Source organism: Callithrix jacchus, chromosome 18 (assembly GCF_049354715.1).
Source record: "Callithrix jacchus isolate 240 chromosome 18, calJac240_pri, whole genome shotgun sequence".
NCBI classification, from domain to species: domain Eukaryota; kingdom Metazoa; phylum Chordata; class Mammalia; order Primates; family Cebidae; genus Callithrix; species Callithrix jacchus.
This window is the reverse complement of record NC_133519.1, coordinates 8,024,945-8,046,338: the sequence shown is the minus strand read 5'-3', so window position 1 is coordinate 8,046,338 and position 21,394 is coordinate 8,024,945. Positions and strand designations below refer to the sequence as shown.

At 42.6% G+C, this 21,394-nt stretch overlaps 1 protein-coding gene and 1 long non-coding RNA gene across 9 annotated transcripts in view; one reads left to right on the top strand and one right to left on the bottom strand.

Annotated features, from left to right (window-relative positions):
- GPR89A (G protein-coupled receptor 89A) overlaps positions 1-10,425 on the bottom strand; it is a 64,219-nt gene extending 53,794 nt beyond the window's left edge. For 4 of the 7 annotated variants that reach the window (XM_078355451.1, XM_002759822.7, XM_035280101.3 and 1 more), the window contains exons 1-2: positions 10,267-10,425; positions 628-687 (exon numbers count right to left, since the gene is read on the bottom strand). Coding sequence is in view for 6 of the 7 variants with exons in the window: in XM_002759822.7 (XP_002759868.1) it covers positions 628-687; positions 10,267-10,308 (102 nt within the window). In the remaining variant the exon portion in view is untranslated. Of the gene's footprint in view, positions 1-627; positions 688-9,753; positions 9,817-10,266 lie in introns of those variants that run through there. The other 3 variants (XM_035280098.3, XM_035280099.3, XM_035280100.3) reach the window with 1 other exon arrangement.
- A 152-nt stretch (positions 10,426-10,577) lies between these two features.
- On the top strand, positions 10,578-19,447 carry LOC103788952 (uncharacterized). 2 transcript variants are annotated; one of them, XR_013529302.1, is made up of 4 exons: positions 10,578-10,630; positions 15,030-15,088; positions 16,970-17,055; positions 17,678-19,447. It is a non-coding gene; the product is annotated as an uncharacterized LOC103788952 (long non-coding RNA). The 2 variants fall into 2 exon arrangements; XR_004736626.3 differs by lacking the exon at positions 17,678-19,447 and having other exon boundaries at positions 16,970-17,106.
- The last annotated feature ends 1,947 nt before the right edge of the window (positions 19,448-21,394 follow it).

Genomic DNA, 21,394 nt, shown 5'->3' with positions numbered 1-21,394 from the left:
CCTCCGTGGAAGTCCTTAAAGTACTGGGCAGAAGAAAATCTGCAGAATCCCGGGCTCTTTCAGACAATAAACTCCCCAGAAAAGTTTAATGGAGAATATTCAAGAAATATAACATCCGAGAAATAATATAACACCCAAAGGTATACGATAACCACTGATCTTATTATAATTAGGAAATGTCCAGTCTAGGGTGGTGATCTTCTGAATCCAAAGCTTAGGATAAGAACAAGACCAGCCTTAGGATTTTGGTATTAACTTAGAACGTAAGACTGGCAATTCAGGGCCAGATAGACAAATGAAAGGGAGCATCTGTGAGACATTATGAATTCAATTCTCTCCTATAGAATTCTCTCCTATTTGCTCTGGTGAATATCCTGATATGACTAAGGCATGATATTCCTTGCTCCTAGCTTCTCGCTAAATGTGACTTGCCTTTCCCCCCACTTTTGAATCAATTAAGCCTAATTATATTCTCCAATCTAATAGTTATATAGTACTTATTTGGCAAAAGCTTCCTATCTTGGAAATGAACATAATGTTTCTTTAATGGAGGCATTTTTCTTGCCCCAATTTAAAACAATCTAAATTCATACAGTGTAAGTATAACAAAATGATATTTCTTCTCACCTCATAGTCCTTAAACAATTGGCGCATGAAGAAAAGCCACCCAAATCCAAAAAACAGTATCTGGAGGAGAAAGACAGAATGTCAATACATATTTTCTTTTGAGAAATGTTTTATAGAAACTCTTTTAGGATAAAAGGTCTAACTAGGCAGTTAACTTATTTCAGGGATTAAAGATAAGATCCACTCTTATAAGACCTACTTATTACAGCTCATAACAGTGGAAATAAATGTTTAAATGCTCTTGGATGTTGGAAGTTATCCATGTTACAGAGTGTGCTTTAAGTAAGACAAAAATAGAAGTACATATTTTCCCACAATATTATTGAAGAAATGTGTTCTCTTTCCGGGTCCACAAGGGAATGTAGTTTTAAGGGCAAGAACTTCCAGCACCACGACCATGCCCCACCTCTCCCACCATCTCTCTCCCTCCGGGAGATTTAACGGTCTCTGTTTTAATTTTTGCGGGCGAGGGAAGAATCAAAAAGTCAATCACTCCAGCGGAAGTTCTAAGGACCTTCTTTCATTGGCCAGAGGTCTAGGAGAAGGTGGGGGTTTCTCCCAGGTTAAAAGTCCCCTTCTTGCATACCCCTTTGGACTCCATGTTTGGATTCCCTTCCACTCTCCTGGAAGCTGTCTTTCTCTCTCCTGGTTTTCCCCTCTGGAGTCCCCTTGCACACTCTTCGTGGAAGTTCTCTCTCTTCTTTTTTTAACCTAAATAAATAACTTTTCTGCAACACTTCTTGGGTCTGGTATTTACTTTACGAGCTTACCGCGCACCTGCCGTGGTCCCCTCTCATTCTTGAGAGGGCGAGAGACCAAAAAACTACAATATTCTCTCGGGGGAGCTCTGCCTCCCCGGCACCCCAAAACCCAGTTACATTATGATAATTATTATATGAGCCACAGAAGTTCGCAAACAGAAAAGGAGTCAGTGGCCAGGCACAGTGCCTCACACTTGTAATTCCAGCACTTTGGGAGGACAAGGCGGGCAGATCACCTGAGGCCAGGAGTTCGAGACCAGCCTGGCCAACCTGGCGAAGCCCTGTCTCCACTGAAAATACAAAAATTAGCTGGGCGTGGTGGTGGGTACCTGTAATCCCAGCTACTCCAGGGTGAGAGGCGTGAGAACCTCTTGAATCTGGGAGGCGGAGGTTGCACAGCTGGTATCGTGCCACTGCACTCCAAAAAAAAAAGAAAAAAAGAAAAAGAAAAGGAGTCCAAGTGAGATTTGCTTCTTATGGAAGATCCTTGATTGCAAGTATTTAAAAAAAACACCTTGGGAGGCCGAGGCGGGTGGATCACGAGGTCAAATGATCGAGACCATCTGAGTCAAAATGGTGAAACCCCGTCTCTACTAAAGATACAAAAAATGAGCTGGGCATGGTGGCGAGTGCCTGTAATCCCAGCTACTCAGGAGGCTGAGGCAGGAGAATTGCCTGAACCCAGGAGGCGGAAGTTGCGGTGAGCCGAGATCACGCCATTGCACTCCAGCCTGGGTGACAAGAGCGAAACTCCATCTCAAAAAAAAAAAACATCATCCTGGCCAACATGGCGAAACCCTGTCTCAACAAAAAATATACAGAGACATAAAAATTAGCTGGGCATGGTGGGGGGTGCCTGTCGTCCCAGGCCCCTGGGAGGCTGAGGGGGGAGGATCACCTGAGCCTAGGAAGTTGAGGCTGCAGTGAGCCATGACTGCACCACTGCGCTTCATCCTGGGCTACAGAATGAGACCCTGTCTCAAAAAATAAATAAAAATAAATTAATTAAAAGAATAAAAACTTCATGAGTGAGGAGTCGAGACCAAAATTAGAGGAGCAGTAGAAAGCCTAATATTTTTTCTCCGTATTTCCTTCAGAGTTTTCTTAACTTCTCCGCCATCCTGCTTAATCCACGTAAAGTGGTTTCATCTCGGTGTAAAGCCAAGGGATTGCAGGATCCCTCTCTTGTCAGCTTTGTTTCAAACTGGCAGAGACCATAGCCACATGACAGCTGGTGAAGCTGGTGTGTAGTAGATAGAACCTTCTATACATATACACACACTGACACAACTACTTTTTTCTTCTTAGACTGGCTAGGACCTTTATGAATAAAATGATTTTATGCCTTCCTAGGGACTAGTTGATTGAGCAAGTGTAAACTCAGAAGCTCAGCACAGACTAGGTTGGTATCAAACTAGTCTACCCAGCCCTGCCTACCAAACTCATGTGTTCAGCCCCCTGGAACTTCCTGTGGTTCTTTAGACCCATATTCCTTCCCGTTGAGACCTCTGACAGGAACTGCTCTCTAGCCCTCTCCCAGTTATCCTATTTACTCCCTGGGGAAGGTCTTCTCTGCCCTCCAAATACAGATAAATTGCTCTTTTTATATAACCCTATGCTACGTTGTACTTCCCTCATCAAAGTGCTTCCCATACTGTTTTGTGAAGCCTGATTTTAATATTTTTTGACATTAGATTATAAGCTCTATGAGGACAAAACCCATGTTTGTCTTGTAGTTTTTGTATCCTTAGCATCCAGCACAAAGCCTGGCACATAGCAGGTGCTCCTTAAGTGCTTACATAAAAGATGGTTTATTCCTCAGCATTCAATCTTCAATTTTCTGTAATAATTCCCCTGTGCTATGCTAGGTGCTGGAGATACAAAGATGAGTAAGACGGTTACTCCCCTCCAGAAGCTCACAATACAGTGAAGACACTACATAAATAATTATAACATAACCTGGATGTGCAATGATAGAGATACATACATGATACTGTAAAACAACATGAAAGAGGGAGACCAAAGCAATCTGTAGGGGCTAGGGCAGATTTTCTGGAGAAGGTAATGCCTGAGCTGAAGGAAGTTTTAATTTGGGGTTAAAACCTGATATTGTATGCAAATTTTGGGATTATGTGTATTCCAAGGTATTCGTCACACACTCAAAGGTTTCCACCACCCCTAACATATTAAAAACCACCCTCTCAAAGGATAAGTAAGAATCAGGTATGGAGGCTGGACATAGTGGCTTGTGCCTGTAATTCCAGCACTTTTGAGAGGCCAAGGCGGGTGGATCGCTTGAGCCTAGAGTTCAAGACCAGCTTGGGCAGGATGATGAAACCCCATCTCTACAAAAAATAACAAAAATTAACTAAGCTAATTTTTGGTAGTGCATGCCTGTAGTTCCAGCTGATGGGGAGGCTGAGGTGGAAGGGCCACTTGAGCCTGGCAGGTGGAGGCTACAATGAGCCGTGAGCATGTCACTGCAATCCAGCCTGGGGGACAGAGCAAGCCCCTGTCTCAAAACAAAACAAATGAACAAATAAACAAATCAGGTAGAGAAAAGACTGGTGGTGGGGTAGGGGGACAGGACTTTCCAGATAGCAAAGGGCATGAGTAAAGGCACAGAGTTAATGGCATGGTATATGCCGGAAACTACACATGGTTTGGTGCTGCTAGAAGATGGAATTCAAAGAAGGAAGCGGTTAAAAATGAGGCTAGACAGGAGGAGTGGATGTCCAATCACTAAGAGCTCCGAAGGCCACCCTAAGGAGCTTAGATTACAGTCTAAGGTGGTGACGGTTGTCTGATATGTCATGCAGAGCAGTATGGTGGCTGTGTGGAAGACACATTTGAAGGAAACAACATTGTAGGAGGAGAAACATTATGGAAACGTGATATGGGAGTTCAGAAGAAAGATGATAAAGCCCTGAATTAAGACATTTGGTGACAGGAGAGGAGACAACAGATCTGAGAACTGTTTAGAAGGTAAAATCAGCAGAGAGAAGTCAGGGATGACTAGTTTGGAATATGAGTTGAAGAGTGAAGCTACCCAATTTCTATAAAGAATATTGGAGGAAGAAGAGATTTAGGAAAGGGGGCAGAGGATGGGAAATAATGAGCTCAGTTTTGAACACACTAAGGGCCTGAGGGACAGCCAGCAAGATGGGTCAAGATATCCAGCAAGCATGTGAATAAAAGAAAGATTGTGAAGGCATGTAAGATATACCTACGAGCTGAAACTACCAAAGTACATGAGATCACCTGGGAATAGTATCTAGAGTGAGGAGAGCAATGTGCCAAGAGGAAAACACTAGAGGATAAGGCAACAGTTTGAATGGGGAGGTAGAGGCAGGAACCAGTGTTAGCAGGTTAGAATGAACGGGAGCAGTGGGGATAGTAAATGCAAATTACTCTAGGGAGAGCAAGGAATGAGAAACAAGAAAACATTAGGCAATAGGCTAGAGAAGAATGTGGACTTAAGGGAAAGTTTATTGGCCAAGGGGGAAGAAAGCAGTAAAGGAAGGAAAGAAAGATGAGAAGGATGATGCAATTCTAAAGGATGAACTGACAATACTATTATTTATTATTATTGTCACCAGCTAACTTTCACTGAGCATTTACTATATTCCAGGCCCTCTAATTAGCACTTAGCATTATACTCTCATGAAAATGATCAAAACCCAGTAAGGCGGGTTTGATTGTCCTATTTTCACAGAGATAGATGAGGTTCAAGAAGTTAACCAATTTATAGTAAGTGTCAGAATCAAGAATGAACTGAAGCCTGTTTGACTCCAAAATCTGTGTTTTTGTTTTTGTTTTCTTCATATTTTTTTCAGCTCTTATTGAGTCTATCTAGAAAATCTGTGCTTTTAACCACCTCAGAGCAGCCTACTCTAAGATCAAAGGTAGGTAGAATGGCCTTAAACCGGAGTAGAGGAACCACGTTTTCTACTGGGAGGAAATGGGACGAAAGGAGGTAGGAATGGTTGTGAATACAGATAACCTTTCGGATGAAAATGCAGGCAGTATTAATAGTAGGAGGTCATATCTTTTGGCTTCACTTTTGTTGAGTAAGTACGAGGCACGGTCATCTGCTAAGAGTAAGAGAGGTGGGTATGGAAAAGGGGGCTTTGAGGAGAGTGACAAAGATTCAGAGAGACTTTAAGGGGAATGAAACAAGTAGCTGAGTAAAGTCAAGAAAAAGAATAATTCAGTGAGCTGAGGGTTAAACTCATGGCGTTGGCAAGTTACAGAGCTGTGTGATTTTCTACAGCAGACTTCAGGCCTCTGTATTAGTATTAGACTATAGCAGTGATCCAAGTGTGGACCTATATATGAAGGTAAACAAACAAGAGGTGTCAGCTGGGGCCGGGTGCAGTGGCTCACACCTGTAATACCAGCACTTTGGGAGGCCAAGGCGGGCGGATCACCTGAGGTCAGGAGTTCAAAACCAGCCGGGCCAACATGGCAAAACTCCATCTCTACTAAAAGTACAAAAATTAACTGGGCGTGGTGGTAGGTGCCTGTAATACCAGCTACTCAGGAAGCTGAGGCAAGAAAATCGACTGAACCCAGGAGGTGGAGGCTGTGGTGAGCCAAGATAACGGCACTGCACTCCAACCTGGGAGTTTTGCTCCATGAGAGTGAAACTCTGTCTCAAAAAAAAAAGAAAGAAAGAAAGTTGAATCCAAGCATCTAGATCAAGTAGAAAAGGAAAGGGTCAAAATGATTAGGAGAAAATGTCCAGGATATCCTTTGGCTGTTATAAATAATTACCATGGAGACAGATGAAAATTCAGAATTTAGAGACCATATTTATATGACTTATGAAGATAGAGAAGTGGGCAGTTAGGACTGAGAGTGATATGTATAGTAGAAATGGATGATTAAAAAGAAATCACCAAAATCGCTGTAAAATGGGACTTTAGACAAGGAAGAGAAAACAAGCAAAAACTCTAAGTTTATATGATGGCGACGGGAATGGAAGAAAACAGAAACAGACATATACCTTTAATATTTCATTGTGGCCTCCTTTCACATTGACAAAGAAAGCTTAAAAAGACTTTCAGAGCAAAATTATGTCCTTTGCAACAACATAGATAGAGGTCTCTAGATAGTTAGAGGTCATCATACTACGCAAATTTTAACTCAAGAACAGAAAACCAAATATCACATGTTCTCAGTTTTAAGTGGGAGCTAAATATTGAGTACTCACCAACATAAAGACGGCAAAAATAGAAACTGGAGACTACTTGGGGCAGGGAGAAGGGGTAAGGGTTGAAAAACTAATTACTGAGTTTTTGAGTACTATGATTATTAAGTACTATGCTCAGTACCTGGGTGACTGGATCATTTGTACCCCAAACCTCAGTTCTCACAATATACCCAGCACATGTACCAAATCTAAAATAAAATAAAGTAAAATAAAAGTTGAAAAAAAAAAGACTTTTAAACCACACACACACACACACACACACACACACACGCAAATGTAGCTGAAGAATTCATTACATCCAAGATAAACACAAATTCTGGGAAGATTATAGAGGATCCAAAAAGAACGCAGAAGCAAAATGCAATTTCAAACAGCTTTGCAAATAAAATGGGAGGCACATAGCTTATTAAAAATGAGACAATATTTTCAGAATTGTACAGAGTTGAGTCTTGACCTTAGGACTTAAGAGTGTGCTCTGGAACTGATAAGTCTTAGCACTGTATAGAGAGCTCAAAACATGAGTTAGATAACAGTTGCTTTTATAAAAATGACCTCTGGGTTGAAAATTAGCTACAGTTAAAAAAAAAAAAACGATGGCCATCAGCAAGATAGTTATTAAAGAATTAACTATAAAAGACACCTTTCTTGGATCATTTATTCAGCCTTTTAATCATTGAACAAATATTTATTAGTGCCTAATATGTGCCAGGTCCAAGGGATAGAACGGCAAACAAGAGAGCATGAATGCTGTTCTCAAGGACTTTCTAATCGATGGAGGAGACAATCTACCAAAACAACGTGGTAGGTAGTGCTGTGACAGGGGAAGTGGGTGAAGGGCACTATGACAGTCTGTACAGGGTCATCTAGTCCAGTCTAGAGGAAGCCTCTTGGATGTTCAAGTTGAGATCTGAAGGCTGAAAGAAGGGAGGTATGTGAGGAAAAGGCCCAGAAAGAGAACACAGACCGTGCGGAAATCTGGAGGCACCACAGCCTGCATGGCCAAGTTTAAGAAACTAAAAAAAAAGCTGAGGAAGTCTGAAGAAGAAAATGGTGAGAGCCACAGCTGAAGAGGGAAGAGCCAGGGTCCCATCAATAAGGGACCTGATAAGAGCTGGGGTCCTATCAATAAGGGATCTGAAAAGCCACATAAAGGAGTTTGAACTTTGTCCTGTGGCACTGTGAACAAGCTTCAATAGGTGACCTCTGATTTCAGATTTCATTTGAAATGAACCTTTCAGTTAATACAAAACAGTAAAAATTCAGGTCCAGGGGGCGCGGTGCAGAGGGGGCAGTGGTGGTATTTCCAAGGTAACTACACTTCTACAGACAGGTGCTTTTTATTAAATAAATATTCATTATAATTCTACTATGTGCCTGCAACTGATCTAGATGCCGGAGAACACGGGAGAGAACAAGAAAGACAGTATCTTCACGGACGGATAAAAAACACATGAACAACAGTAATAGATGCCAAGAAGAAAATAAAACATGGAAATGAGGAATAAGGCACCCGAAAAGGAAAGCTACTTTGGCTGTGGGCAGGGTATCAGGTAAAACCTTTCTACAGTGACATTCTTACTAAAACCGAAATGATGATAAAGTAGCCGCATAAATATTTGAACAGAGAACATTCCATGCAAAGGAGTCGTTGGGTCTTTCCTCCGCGTTTGTAAAGAGCAGGTTTAACAATTACTGCCTACGGATGCATGAGTGAAGTAAAAGTCTATGATTATAAGGCACACAAGATTAGAAAGCCACTTCCTTGGTTCAATGTATCAATTATTCCATGCTAAAAATCTCAGAGGCTGCAATGCAAAGCTGATTTTCTTTTTTGTTTTTTAATTATTTTTTTAATTCTATGAAGACGCAAAGCCAATTCTCTACTGATATTCTTTATTCTAATGAAAAAAAGCTAATTGGCCGGGCGCGGTGGCTCACGCCTATAATCCCAGCACTTTGGGAGGCCGAGGCGGGTGGATCACGAGGTCAAGAGATCGAGACCATCCTGGTCAATGAGGTGAAACCCCGTCTCTACTAAAAATACAAAAATTAGCTGGGCATGGTGGCACGTGCCTGTAGTCCCAGCTACTCGGGAGGGTGAGGCAGGAGAATTGCTTGAACCCAGAAGGCGGAGGTTGCGGTGAGCTGAGATCGCGCCATTGCACTCCAGTCTGGGTAACAAGAGCGAAACTCCGTCTCAAAAAAAAAAAAAAAAAAAAAAGCGAATTAACTATTGTGTGTGTGTGTTTTTTTTTTCCCCTTAAATTAGTACTAGAGTTAAAAACAACCCTGAGTTGTCACTAAGGGCACTGGGTAGTCTTAGAAAGATTTTAAGCAGAAGAGTTACATGTCCAGGTGTTTTTTTTTAACATTAATACATTTGAATACTATGCAGCCAATTAAAAACAATAATTATGAAAACTATAGAAAAGGTGGTCATTTAAAAAATTTTAAAAAATTACATTACAGTGGTAGGATTATGGATGGCTTTTTCTTCTTTCATATTTTAAGTATTTTAAAAGTTTTTGAAAAAAGGACAATGCTCCGCTCTACGGACCTGAGTACTAGGATGAAGCAATATAAAAACGGAATCAAAGAAGAAAAATTTAGTTCACTTTAAGCCCCAAAAGGTAACTATTTCTCATTTGCCATTTGAGAGAACAAGTAAAAACAACAACAAAAAACCATCTTTAGATTATTAGAAAGAAGAAGGGAAAAAGGTCAATAGGTAGTCTGAGCTTCACAAATGTTAAGTTGGCCAACAATTATTTATTGAATGCCTGCACTTGAAGTGGGGATACAGCTATGAACAAGGCAGGATCTCAAAAAATAAAATCATAAACACATACATAAATGATGCCAGTGCCACGCTAAATGCTAGGAAGAAAACACAGATTCACAATGGATGACACGGTAAAAGCAAGAGGCTCACTAGACGAAGCTTCTACTGAGCAATGTCTTACATGTTTGTACGCTCAGAGCTTTATAGAATGGTCGATAAATGTTGATTGTACAAATAAATGAAGGTGTCCAATGGAGAAGAAATGAGGGTCAGAAAAACATCCGAAAAGGGTGAGTAATTAAGCAGAGGATAAAGGATGAGGTGTCAGCGCAAAAACAAAACCTGATACTTTTAAGTATCGGCATAACCTTGTATTGGTATTTTGAAGCAGGAAATGTCTCCATACCAGGATTCAGGATGTGACATCTAACAGCAAAGCCCGCACTGACGCGCCCCAGTATCCAGCCCTGATTGGCGCGCCGCATGCCCCGCGCCCGGAACCACACACGCCTCCCCCGTCCAGGGCCCGCGGCGCAGCCCGGAAGCTTCGAGCAGCTCCGAGGGCCGCCGCCTCGGCTGGCGGTGCCGGCTCTTAGCGTGGAGGCCGGCGGACCCGGATCCCTTCCTAAAGTGGACTGAAATTCCGGGGATGGAGGCCGGGTGGGGCCGCGGACGGCCGCAGGCCAGCCTCTCGATAGCCGGGGCTGAGGGAACCGGACGCAGCCAATCTCACACCCTCTTCGCGCTCTGGGTCCCGGAGTGACGGGTGCAGGCTGCGTGGGGGGAGCGAGACCCGGGATCAGCCCGCACCAAGGAGGACCCGAGGGGGCAATTCGGCAAAGGGAGGCTGACGGGTGTCGGGGCGGGAGGCGGTGACTCACCTGGGAGGTAACCATGATGCTGGAGTCGATCAGGAAACTCATCGCGAAGTGTAGGGAGGACTCCTGCCTCCACTTCCCATTCCCCGAGGCCACGGCACGCTGGGGCCACAGGCCCCGTCACTCAGGCGGCCTTCGCCCAGGTGCCGCAACCAGGACAGCGGCTCGCAAGCCCGACGCCATCAAGCTGCGCCCCAGCCAGCCAATCAGCGGCTACCTCTAGAGCTTCCCGCCTCGGGCTCGGCGTGGTGGGTGGGGCGGACGCTTAGGTCTCAGGGCCAGCGCTTAATTAGGGGCGGGGCTTAATTAGGGGCGAAACGGGAAGCAGATGCGGCGCAATGCAGCATCATTTCTGAGGCTGAAGGAGGTAGGGCTTGAGAGCTAAGTGCTAATTCTGTTTTGTAATGATCATAGCTGATAAGATAATAATGGTAATTATAGTAAGTCAGGCATTGTGTCCTAAATGTTATTACTTTTACTTGACTCGACAAATGTGACTGCACAAAGTGAGGGAAGGCGGGAAAGGCAGATGAGACATTAACAAATATAACTAACAAATACATTTCTGTGACAACAACGAAAAGCACGCCGTCTGTAGAAACGGGGTGATAACGTGCTGCATACTAGTCAGGCCACACGTGGAGTACTGCAATCCGTGTACCACACTTTTAAGAGATTATACGTAGAATTTTGGAGCTCGCTCAAAGGTGAACTGCCAGATAAGGGCTGGTGGAAGGAGGCGAAGAGAGGTGACTCCGAACATGACATCTGTCTTCATGTGAAAGAATGGGGAGAACTGATGTGGCCCCGAGAGTTATCTGTAGGGCAAAGGACTGGAAGTTAAATGAAGATAGATTTTAACGCAAAACAAGGATCAGTTCTTTTAGAGTCTGAAGAAGGATTATTTTAGGAAGAAACTCCCTCTTCCCTCTTCCCATCATGTTGCAGTGGATCAAATATACACTGAGTCGCTACTTCATTCATTCAACACTCATTTCATGTAGGCTTAATGCATTGCTGTGGTGCTTATTCTGCCGCCGACGTGGGGCCATCTAGTCTTTGTAGTTCCTGTAGTCTCATAGTTCTGCAAACTGGCTCCAGTCCAGGAAATCACTGTATGTAGGAGTGGCTACAGTTAAGACCAAGAAGGACAATCCTGAGGGGACCTGACATCCGGCTTCTGAGTTCCGACTATTACAGTTTGAATAAGTGACCCGCAGATTCATTATACACAAGGGAACGTGTCTTCCTTTCATTGGATTGAACTCTGTCATACCAACTACCTGTGAGATGTCAATCCCTGATCCAGAAGTTCAAGGAGCTGTGGAGGCAGCTCTACTATGGGAGTGTCATAAACCAGAGAACTTCGTGTCCTGGCTATATCTATTCGGGAAGCAGGTAGATTTCCACATAGCAGCACCTGACAGTCAGGATTGTGTGATAGTGCAGAATGCTGAGAGAGCCTATCAAGGCAAGCAGTTTACCTTGGTGGCTTACTGGGGTGCACAGTGGGGATCAGAGTCTTAGTAACCTGGAATAGCATAGAAAGGTGTGCAGTGCCTACAGGTCTAAGGCCTGTGCAAAGCTTTGGGTGATACTGTTCAGAATTCTCTCTACTGTACCACTTGTGTCCAGGTAAAGGAGAGGCCTGGGTGATTCAAGGGACTGCTTTTGATTGATTTTGATTGAGGAATGTCTCTAGAAACCTACACGCTGCATTTAGTATCCAATTAACTCTCTTCTCAAAGCAAGTCTACTGGTGATGGTGGACTCTGACACTGGAATGGCTCATCCTCCCGTCTCTACTGCTGGTAATATTCTCCTGATCCCTCCAGCTGCTGCCATCCTCTTAGAATACTGAGATCTTTTGGTTCTGCCTTCATGGACCGTGAAACCATTTGGGCCCTGGGTCGCCAGTTTGTGCTGTTTCCAAGGGAGGTTTTCAAAACATGTCATGTTCATAACTACTAGCCATTGTTTGCCACTCATCCAGAGATCGACAGCCAGCCCCATAGATGTGCTATAAAGAGTCGATTGAGGAGATGATCAGTCTGTGTCCTTTGGGCGAGTGTTTGCTCCCAACCACTTTACCGCCCTTTTTCATGGCAACTGCAGTGTGCACAACTGTCCTCTCACACTTCCCAGCACCATCCACATCCTGACAGCTATTTCACCTGCTTTCTCCAAATTAATGCGAAGGATTGGGTCCAGGAGTTGACACTAACACTAGATCCCTGGGAAACACCCTAGTACCTCTTCTCCATGCACATACATAGCACCTGCCCATGCCAGTGGTTGGGTGATCTCTGTTAGGGATTTTCTTTTGAAACTTTTTACTTATTGTGGTATAGCTGTAGATTCACATGCAGTTGTGAGTCTGGTATCTTTTGAGACATAGGACATCACCACTTCCATGGCATCCTACTCCAGCTCCCTCCCTTCGTGGACAGACATCCTCTCTTAAAGCTTTCCCCACTTTGCCAGGTTCCTGAGTCTCTGAACTCCCCTGTGTACCCCACTAAGTCACCAGTGTAAGTTGGACAGGAAACCACAAGTATTCAAAGGAAAAGTGTTTATTTTCCACTAGTCCCATGGACAGTATCTATACTTGATAACTAGAAAATGAAGAGGTGCAGTTTTCTTCAAAGTGTGATTCTGTAACGCCTTGGGAAGCTTATTTGAAATGTAGATTCATAAACTCTAATGTAGACCAGTGGACTTGGGATTTCGGAAAGTGACTCCCAGGAGGAATCTGGGAGCCAATTAATTAATAAATAACAATTACATAAATTTGTCATGTACAAAACGATGTTTTGAAATATGTATACATTGTGGAATAGCTCAATCGAGTTAATTAGCATTATGTAGTATTTCAGATACTTATTTTTGTGGTGAGAATACTTAAAATCTACTCTCAGAGATTTTCCAAAATGCGATGCATTCTTGTTAACTATAGTCACCATACTGTATAAATAGATCTCTTCAACTTACTCCTCTTATCTAACTGAAATTTTGTGTCCTTTGACCAACTGACCTAACTTTTAAAACTTACTTAAAAATGTATTTGTGTTAAGCATTACTTATGATATTTGTATTCTGTTTGTAACTATCCATAGGTGCATTTAATTCATTCTGGGAGTATAGGCAGGCACCACCATGCCTGGCTAATTTTAAAGTTTTTGTAGAGACAGGGTCTCACAATGTGCCCAGGCTAGTCTCAAACTCCTGGGCTCACGCGGTCCTCCTGCCTCTGCCTCCCAAATTGTTGGGATTAGAGGTATAAGCCACCGTCCTCGGCCTTGAATTCGTTTAAAAAATATTTCTCTTGACCAGGCATAGTGGCTCATGCCTGTAATCCCAGCACTTTGGGAGGCTAAGGTGGGTGGATCACCTGAGATCAGGAATTTGAGAGCAGCCTGGCCAATATGGTGAAACCCCATTTCTACTAATAATACAAAAATTAGCCAGGTGCAATGGCGCACACCTCTAATCCCAGCTACTGGTGAGGCCGAGGCAGGAGAATCACTTGAACCTGGGAGGTGGAGGATGCAGTGAGCTGAGATTGCGCCACTGCACTCCAGCCTGGCGACAAGAGCAAAACCAAAAAACAAAAAATACTTTTCTTTTGGCTTGAGTGGGTTATGAAATAAGTTTTTCTTTAAAGAAGGGTTTGCAGGTATTGTGAGATTTTGCATAATTGAGAGTTCCTTTCAATTGGCTTCACACATGAATGAAATTTGGCTTATTGTGGCGTTTTCAGCTTAAGTTTTTCATCCTCAATATTCTATGGATATTCTCTTCTTTTCTGAGATTTAATGTGTTACGGAGAAGTATGATGCCAGCCTGATTTTTTTTCCCCTTTGTAAGTAACTTGATAAACACTCTGCTCATCCACAGTTGGCACCAGAAGGACTATTGCCACATTGAGAGGACTGGCTGAAACTGAGAGCCTTGAGGTTTTGGTTCCCTGTGCTCATTCCAGCTTCCCTTTTCCTTTTGAGCTATTACTCATCCCCATGCCCAACAGTGGCATCTGAGGGAGAGGAGGAATCTCTCTCCTTTACTCCTCCAGACCACATAAACTCTTCTCTTAAATCTCTATCAAAGCTGAGTCTAAGGTGCCTCATTTAATAATAAGACTAGGTCAGTTGCTGTGCCTCATGCCTGTAACCGCAGCACTTTGGGAGGCTGAGGCGGGTGGATCATGAGGTCAGGAGTTTGAGAGCAGCCTGGCCAACATGGTGAAACCCTGTCTCTACTAAATATATAAAAATTAGCCAGGCTTGGTGGGACGAGCCTGTAGTCCCAGCTACTCCGGAGGCTGAGGCAGGAGAATTGCTTGAACTTGAGAGGTGGAGGCTGCAGTGAGCTGAGATAGTGTCACTGTACTCCAGCCTGGGCAACAGAGCAAGACTGTCTCAAATAATACTAATACTAATACTATGCTAGATTACAGTAATCCTATCACATAGAGTGATAATCATGAAGGTGTTGCTAGCTAACATTTGTGGAGTGCTTACTATGTGCCAGGTACTGTTTTAAGATCTTGACATCCATTAACTCATTAACTCCCCATCTTAGTTCCTAGCTTGCCTCCCTATGGCAGATACCATTTTCCCTTATTATTTTGGAAGCACTGGTGAGCATATTGTGACTCTTTGCACACTCAAGAGAATGAGGCTCAGAGAAAGGAATTCCCTCCCATTCCTGTTTAAGGTCCACTTTCCAAATTCTCTTTTCTCATCTTAAAATCTTTCTCTTTTCAGCAGTTGACATTTGAAATGTCTATTATCTTCAAGGAAGCCTCGCCTCCCTAAAGAGAGAGGTATGACCCTACTCTGTGTTCACAAGCGGACAAGAATGTGAAGCACCACTGTTCAGTGGCACAAAAACCACGGCAGGGGTTGTTTCTTTACATCTCTAAATTATATAATTATGTCTTTATACTTGCAAATCAAAATTTATCTAGATTTTTTTCCCTGGTGCATGATGAGTCCCTTCCAGTTTGCAATTTCAGGTCTTTTATCAGCTCAAGGAAATTTCCTTATATCTTTAGAGCTTATGGTTGGTTCACTTGTCCTGACTTTTCTCCTGGAGCATCGATATCTATGTGTTGGATTTTTATTGTCTTTCCTCCGTATCTATTATTTCTTCTTTGACCATTTTTTTTTGTTTGTTTTTTGAGACACAGTTTCGCTCTTGTTACCCAGGCTGGAGTGCAATGGCGCGATCTCGGCTCACCACAACCTCCACCTCCTGGGTTCAGGCAATTCTCCTGCCTCATCCTCCTGAGTAGCTGGGATTACAGGCACGCGCCACCATGCCCAGGTAATTTTTTGTATTTTTAGTAGAGACGGGGTTTCACCATGTTGACCAGGATGGTCTCGATCTCTTGACCTCATGATCCACCCGCCTCGGCCTCCCAAAGTGCTGGGATTACAGGCTTGAGCCACCGCGCCCGGCGGGCTCTTTGACAATTTTTAGCTCTGTTCGTTCTTTTGGCATTTGGGAGAGTTTCTGATATTGAATCTTTACAGAATTGATTTGGTCTTATATATTGCTAATTCTGCTTTTGATTCTTAAATTCTGCTGTGGCATTGTTTGCTAACTCTGCCACCTCTTCTTACAATTCAGTCTAGCACTTTATTATCTTGTGTTTCATGTATTATTTTATAGAGTCCATGTATTCTTTAACCTTTTTTCAAGAGTACAATACAGATTTTAAATAAATAAATTTTTATTTTTAAGTAAAGATCTTTTGAAATTATGCTGTTCTTTTGGTGTTTATCGTTTTCTTCTCATGTCTCTGAAACTTCCCACAGACTCCAGGTTATTCTCTGTCTAGTTGTTGTTGTGTTCCCTATCTATTACTTATCTATAAAACCGAGAGTCTCATCTGTCCCAGAATAGGTATAGGACCTGAGTAGACACAGTAAAGTTAGGTCAACAGAATTAATAAAAATGTAAAGAAGAATCCTCAGATACTTATTTTTGTGGTGAGAATACTTAAAATCTTAGAGATAAGTAAATTTCTAAAAAATACTTACAGGAAGACAAGTAATCTGTAATTCAAGAAAAATATGGAGTTGTCCTAGAATATAGTGCCTCACTCTGATACAGTTATGAAAAAAAACTGGAGAAAGTTGACCTTCTGATCTGAGAGAGCTTACAGAGATGAACTATTTTTGTGGTATCATAAGGACATTCCTTGTCATGATGGCTGCCTTGGAGTTATGATGGAGATGTTTTTTATTGTTAAGTTATATTCCATTGGCTCAGGTCACTTGTGTTGATCTCATCTCATCGTTTTCTCTGGGTTGTACTGACCTAACTCAATTTTGGAGGTACCTCATTGTTTCTTCCATCTACAGATCTAGCTAGTTTAAAGATGAAAACTGCAGCAGATGAGAAAGAAAAATACAACTGGAAAACGTGGATGAATTAGAAACACTAAACAGTTTTCAGGAAAGCTGAGTGTCAGAGAAAAACAGATGCTGTAGGAAAAGAAAAAAAGAGGACACAAAAACTGTCCTGGCCAATGGGGTCATGACCACACATTATCCTCGGATGAGGGCTTCCTTTATGGTGACAACTGAACAGAAGCATTTAGAGCAGATTACAATGATATTACACGTACAATGAAATCAATGAAACAGAAAAAAGAGCCAAAATTGATGTCTTTGTCTTAAATCTTGCTTCTTTCTAGTTTATTCTCTCCACGGTGGTCAGGGCAGTCTGAAAGAAAATGACCAACGGAATACGATGAACTGATGGCACGTGACTTCTTCCAAGGTGAGGCCGTAAAAGACACGGAAGTTTCTGCTTTGGCCTCTTGAATCACTTTCTCTGGGGGAAACCAGCTACTGGGTCATAAGGACACTCAGGCAGCCCCATAGCGGGGCCCAAGTGGAGAGAAACCACTTGCCAGCATTAACTTGATAGTCATGAGTTGTGTGAATGAGTGGATCCTACCATCCTGGTCAAACCTTTGATAACCGAAGGTCCCACCTATATTTGACTGCAGTCTTCCGAGAGACCCCCAAGCTGCTCTAGAATTCCTGACCTACAGAAACTGTGAGGGATAATATATGTTTGTTGTTTTAAGCCAGTACATTTTGGAGTGATTTGCTACACAGCAATATACAACGAATACACAGGTCATCACAGGTAATATTTTTATTAAATAGTTGCATGGCTCAAACCTGGGTCTGCATCTTTGTAGGCTTTGATTTTTGTTTCTTTACCACTCTCTGACTGTTAAGCCACATATTTTAGGTTTTTGTTATAATCACACCTAACCTCAATGTACCCTTTGGTTAGGTGTGTAATAGATAATGCTAGACACTAGAACAGATTAAATCTTGACATCTGAGTGGATTAATACAATAAACGTTTATTTTTCATTTCATGTAAGGTCTAAAAGTCCAATTAATGGAAATTGGCAGGGTAGGAAGCCCTCTGATCTACAACCATCCAAAAACTGACGACTTCATCACAAGGCTTCCAAGGATGCTCTGGGGGACAGCGTCTTTAATATGTGGCTTCCAGGGTTGTGCTAGGTGACAACATCCAGTGATTCATATGAAAATATCTTTTTCTTCCTTTATTTGTGACAAAGAAAGTTTGCTTTGTTTCAAGCTGGAAACTCCTGGGACCTTCAGGGAACCTCTCCCTCAGATACATGTCTCTGTAGTGTCAGCTTGCTCCACTGCTGGGGAGTACTTGGCTGATTATCTTCTTCCTGCCCTGGGAGATGTTTCAGGAATCATTCATTCATTCAGCAAACATTACAACGTTCCGGGCACTGTGCCAAGTACTGAGCATTCAGTGATATAGGATAAAATCTCTGTCCTAACATTGCTTGCAGTCAGATGGGAGAAAGGCAAGTAAATCCAATGATTTGGCAAGTGCTATGACAGAATGGGCACAGAAGTACTGAGAGACCACAGAAGTGGGAGCAACTGACTTTTCTTGGGAAGTTTGTAAAATTGCATAAAGAGGAAGACAACTGAGCTGACTCTCGTAGGATGAGAAGAAGCTGACTACAGGAAAAAGGCTGGACAGAGCAGTCCTGAAACAATGTGACATTCATCAGTATCTGCCAGGACTGTCCATACTGGGGACTGGCCAATGGTTCTGTAAGGCTGGGGCTCAGGTATGTGTAGACAAATGGGAGAGGCTAGAAAGGTGGTGTACTAGTCGGGCTGTGTTAGCAAGAGATGATTTTGGCTATGTTAAATTTAAAAAAATAAAAGGAACTCTGGGGTAGCTTAGCAAATTGAGGGAAGACTGAAGAACGATGATCTGAAAGATGTGAAGCCAAACATCCCCTGGAAATCTAGGTAAGAAGAAACTAATTGTGAATTTTTCTTCAGGAGCCAAGATAAATGAATTCCAGCCAATTTTCAGTTTCGTCATTACTCCTATTCAGGATTCACATTCCAGGGAGAGAGTGTCTGATTGGCCCATTTGGGTGAAAAAGCCTGACCCTTGACCATGAGATGCTAGGGGTTCATCAAGACTACATCTAACTGAGGAAGGACGTTTCCCATAGATGAAATGGAGATTATAAAAGAAGGAGAATACGTTCTGCTCAGGTAAAAACAGTTGTAGTCTCTAGGTGGGTTGGAGTCAGTAATGAAAGGCTTCGTAAGTCATGTTAAAGAAATCTAGGATTTATCGGTAGGCAATGAAGAGCCGTAGAAGGAATTTGAGCAGAGAAGTAACATGATAAATCCCAGACAGAAGCTTTCGGCTGATTTGATTTTGTTATCAGTTTATTTTTATCTGTAATGAACAAATTTAACTCTTTCTTTAGTTCTCATTGACATGGAAGAGAACAAATATCATTCTACCATTCCTTTGCATAGTCCAAACAAATACACCTTTTATTTTTTCCTGAGATTTGTGTAGTGAACGGGCGGAGCCGGGGGGAAGATGGACCAAATCTCCATTGATCAAGAAAGTTTTCATGTTCTTTCTAAATCAGATTCTCTTCCCTCCCACGCAGTGATGTGCTACAGCTGGTTTGTACTGGCTGGCGAGAGTCGTTTGCCAAATTTTCAGGAATTCTGTGAGTCATTTGTTAAGGATAGTCATTATTAACAATTAAGTTATATAAATTTAAACAAAAGAGATATGAAACACAAAGGTAATAAATATTGAAAGCTGAACACTTCCTAAATATTGTACTATCGTCTATGTTCTTGAGGTTATTTATACCTACTGAATGGTACACATCCATTGTATCGTAGAAAACTTTATAATGTTACGGTATTGCACATCTTCCCAACTCTGCATTCAGTGGCATGATGCTGGTAGCTTGAAATTGGTGGGAGTGGGAGAATTTATACCAAGGAAATTGGCAAACACTACAAAGTCAGCCTCTTTATCCTGGAGAGGGCTGGTGGTTAAACATTTACTAATGTACCACCCTTACCCCCTTTACCCCACTCCCCTTGCTTTCTAGGCCCTCAACTCCAAAGGAAAAATAACTGGAAACTGAGGCCGTCTCTTCACAGTCTAGTTCAGCTGACGTATAAAAAGAAAAAAACAAAGATGGTGAAAAGTCAAGTCAATTTTATTTGTTTTATAACATTCCAGCACATGACGAGCTCTGACACGAGGATGTGGAAGGTTGGAGAATACAGGGCCACCGTCCCAATTATGCATCTCTCTTTTGGAGAGATTTCCTCAGGAAGTGTGTTATGAATGTGTTTCCTGACAAACTGAGTCTTTACACTTTGTTTCATAGATGAAAATATTGCAGAAAAAGGCCATGGGGCCATCTACTTTCCCTTCGGGAAACCTTATGCATTCTTTTAGAATCTTCTTTGTTCGGGCGAACTTCCAGAAAGCAGTGGCACTGGAGGCCCTGGGATGTCCCACTGCATCTCGGTGGCTACTGCCAGAGCTGAATACCACCTTTTTCCTGGTTCTGGGAGCTGCAATGTCTAGGTGAACTGGCTTTCATAAAAGTTTTTCTTTCCTCTTACCCAACTGCTGAACCTAGAACTTTGTTTCCTTTTTCTCCTCCCTTCCCCAAGCACATATTTAGTTATAATACAATAATTGCAAAAAGGGAAAAGTCTCCCTGCCTATTTCGCTATTACTTCTAGGTACCAACTTACTAGTTTTACAGATTGTATTTACGCTCAGAAGAGTTTTTCTTCCAACCAGGCAAACCTTTCGCATCTAAACTTTGCTAAGTTGGGTTGTGCAATCATTTGCACATGATATGCATAGAGGGTAACTCACGGTGAGGGAAGGGAGTGAAGAGGAGGCTGGGGAATGGAATGGGACATGTAGTTGGGGTGGTGTTCTCATTCTTACTTAGCGTATGCCCAACCCTCCTCAAGAACTGGGGAGGACCAGTGGTTGGTACCAGTCTCGCCACAGGCCTTCCGCATGACCTGGACTGAAGAGTTCCAGCATGCAGCTCTGTCAGCGTCCATGGAGTCCCTTTTGCCATGAGTCAGAGACTGTCCAAGTGGTTGATGCTTCTCCACTTCTCCATGGGTGATCTTCTCCATAGGTAAGCTCTAGTAAGCTGAGTACCTCCAGCACCTCTTTCAGCAACCGATTCTTGTGTGATTAAATAGATTCTTTTTTTTTTTTTGTACCATAATTCTTAGGAATTCAAGACTACCTGTTGTCCCTCCAAACTTATTTCCCTTATTTTAGTTATTGGCTCACTTTTTATCAGTGTCTTAGTTAACAATCTATGCAGCATTTAAAGTGATGACCGTCACTGCTTCAGGATACATTTTACAACATGGACTTACAAATTTGGATGATGCCTTCTTTTTTTTCCATTTATTTCCAAATTAGTGAGTGTTTAAAAAGATCTATAACATTTTGTGAAGGAGGGGCAGAACTTATCACCCTCAATTAATGTAGAGAAAACTGTCACACAGAGCAGGTAAGCGGCATCTTGGCATACCCAGAGTCAGGAAGGGCAGTCAGCACCGTCCCCAGGTCACACAGAACTTCAGGAATGTCTGTCCAGTGCTGTACTGGCTGCTTCCCCTGTGTGGCAGGGGACAAAGACATGATGAAAAGCAGACAGGCTTTTTTACAATGCCCAAAACGCTAGGCCAGGGTTCACACAGCCAGGCTCTAAACTTTCCAA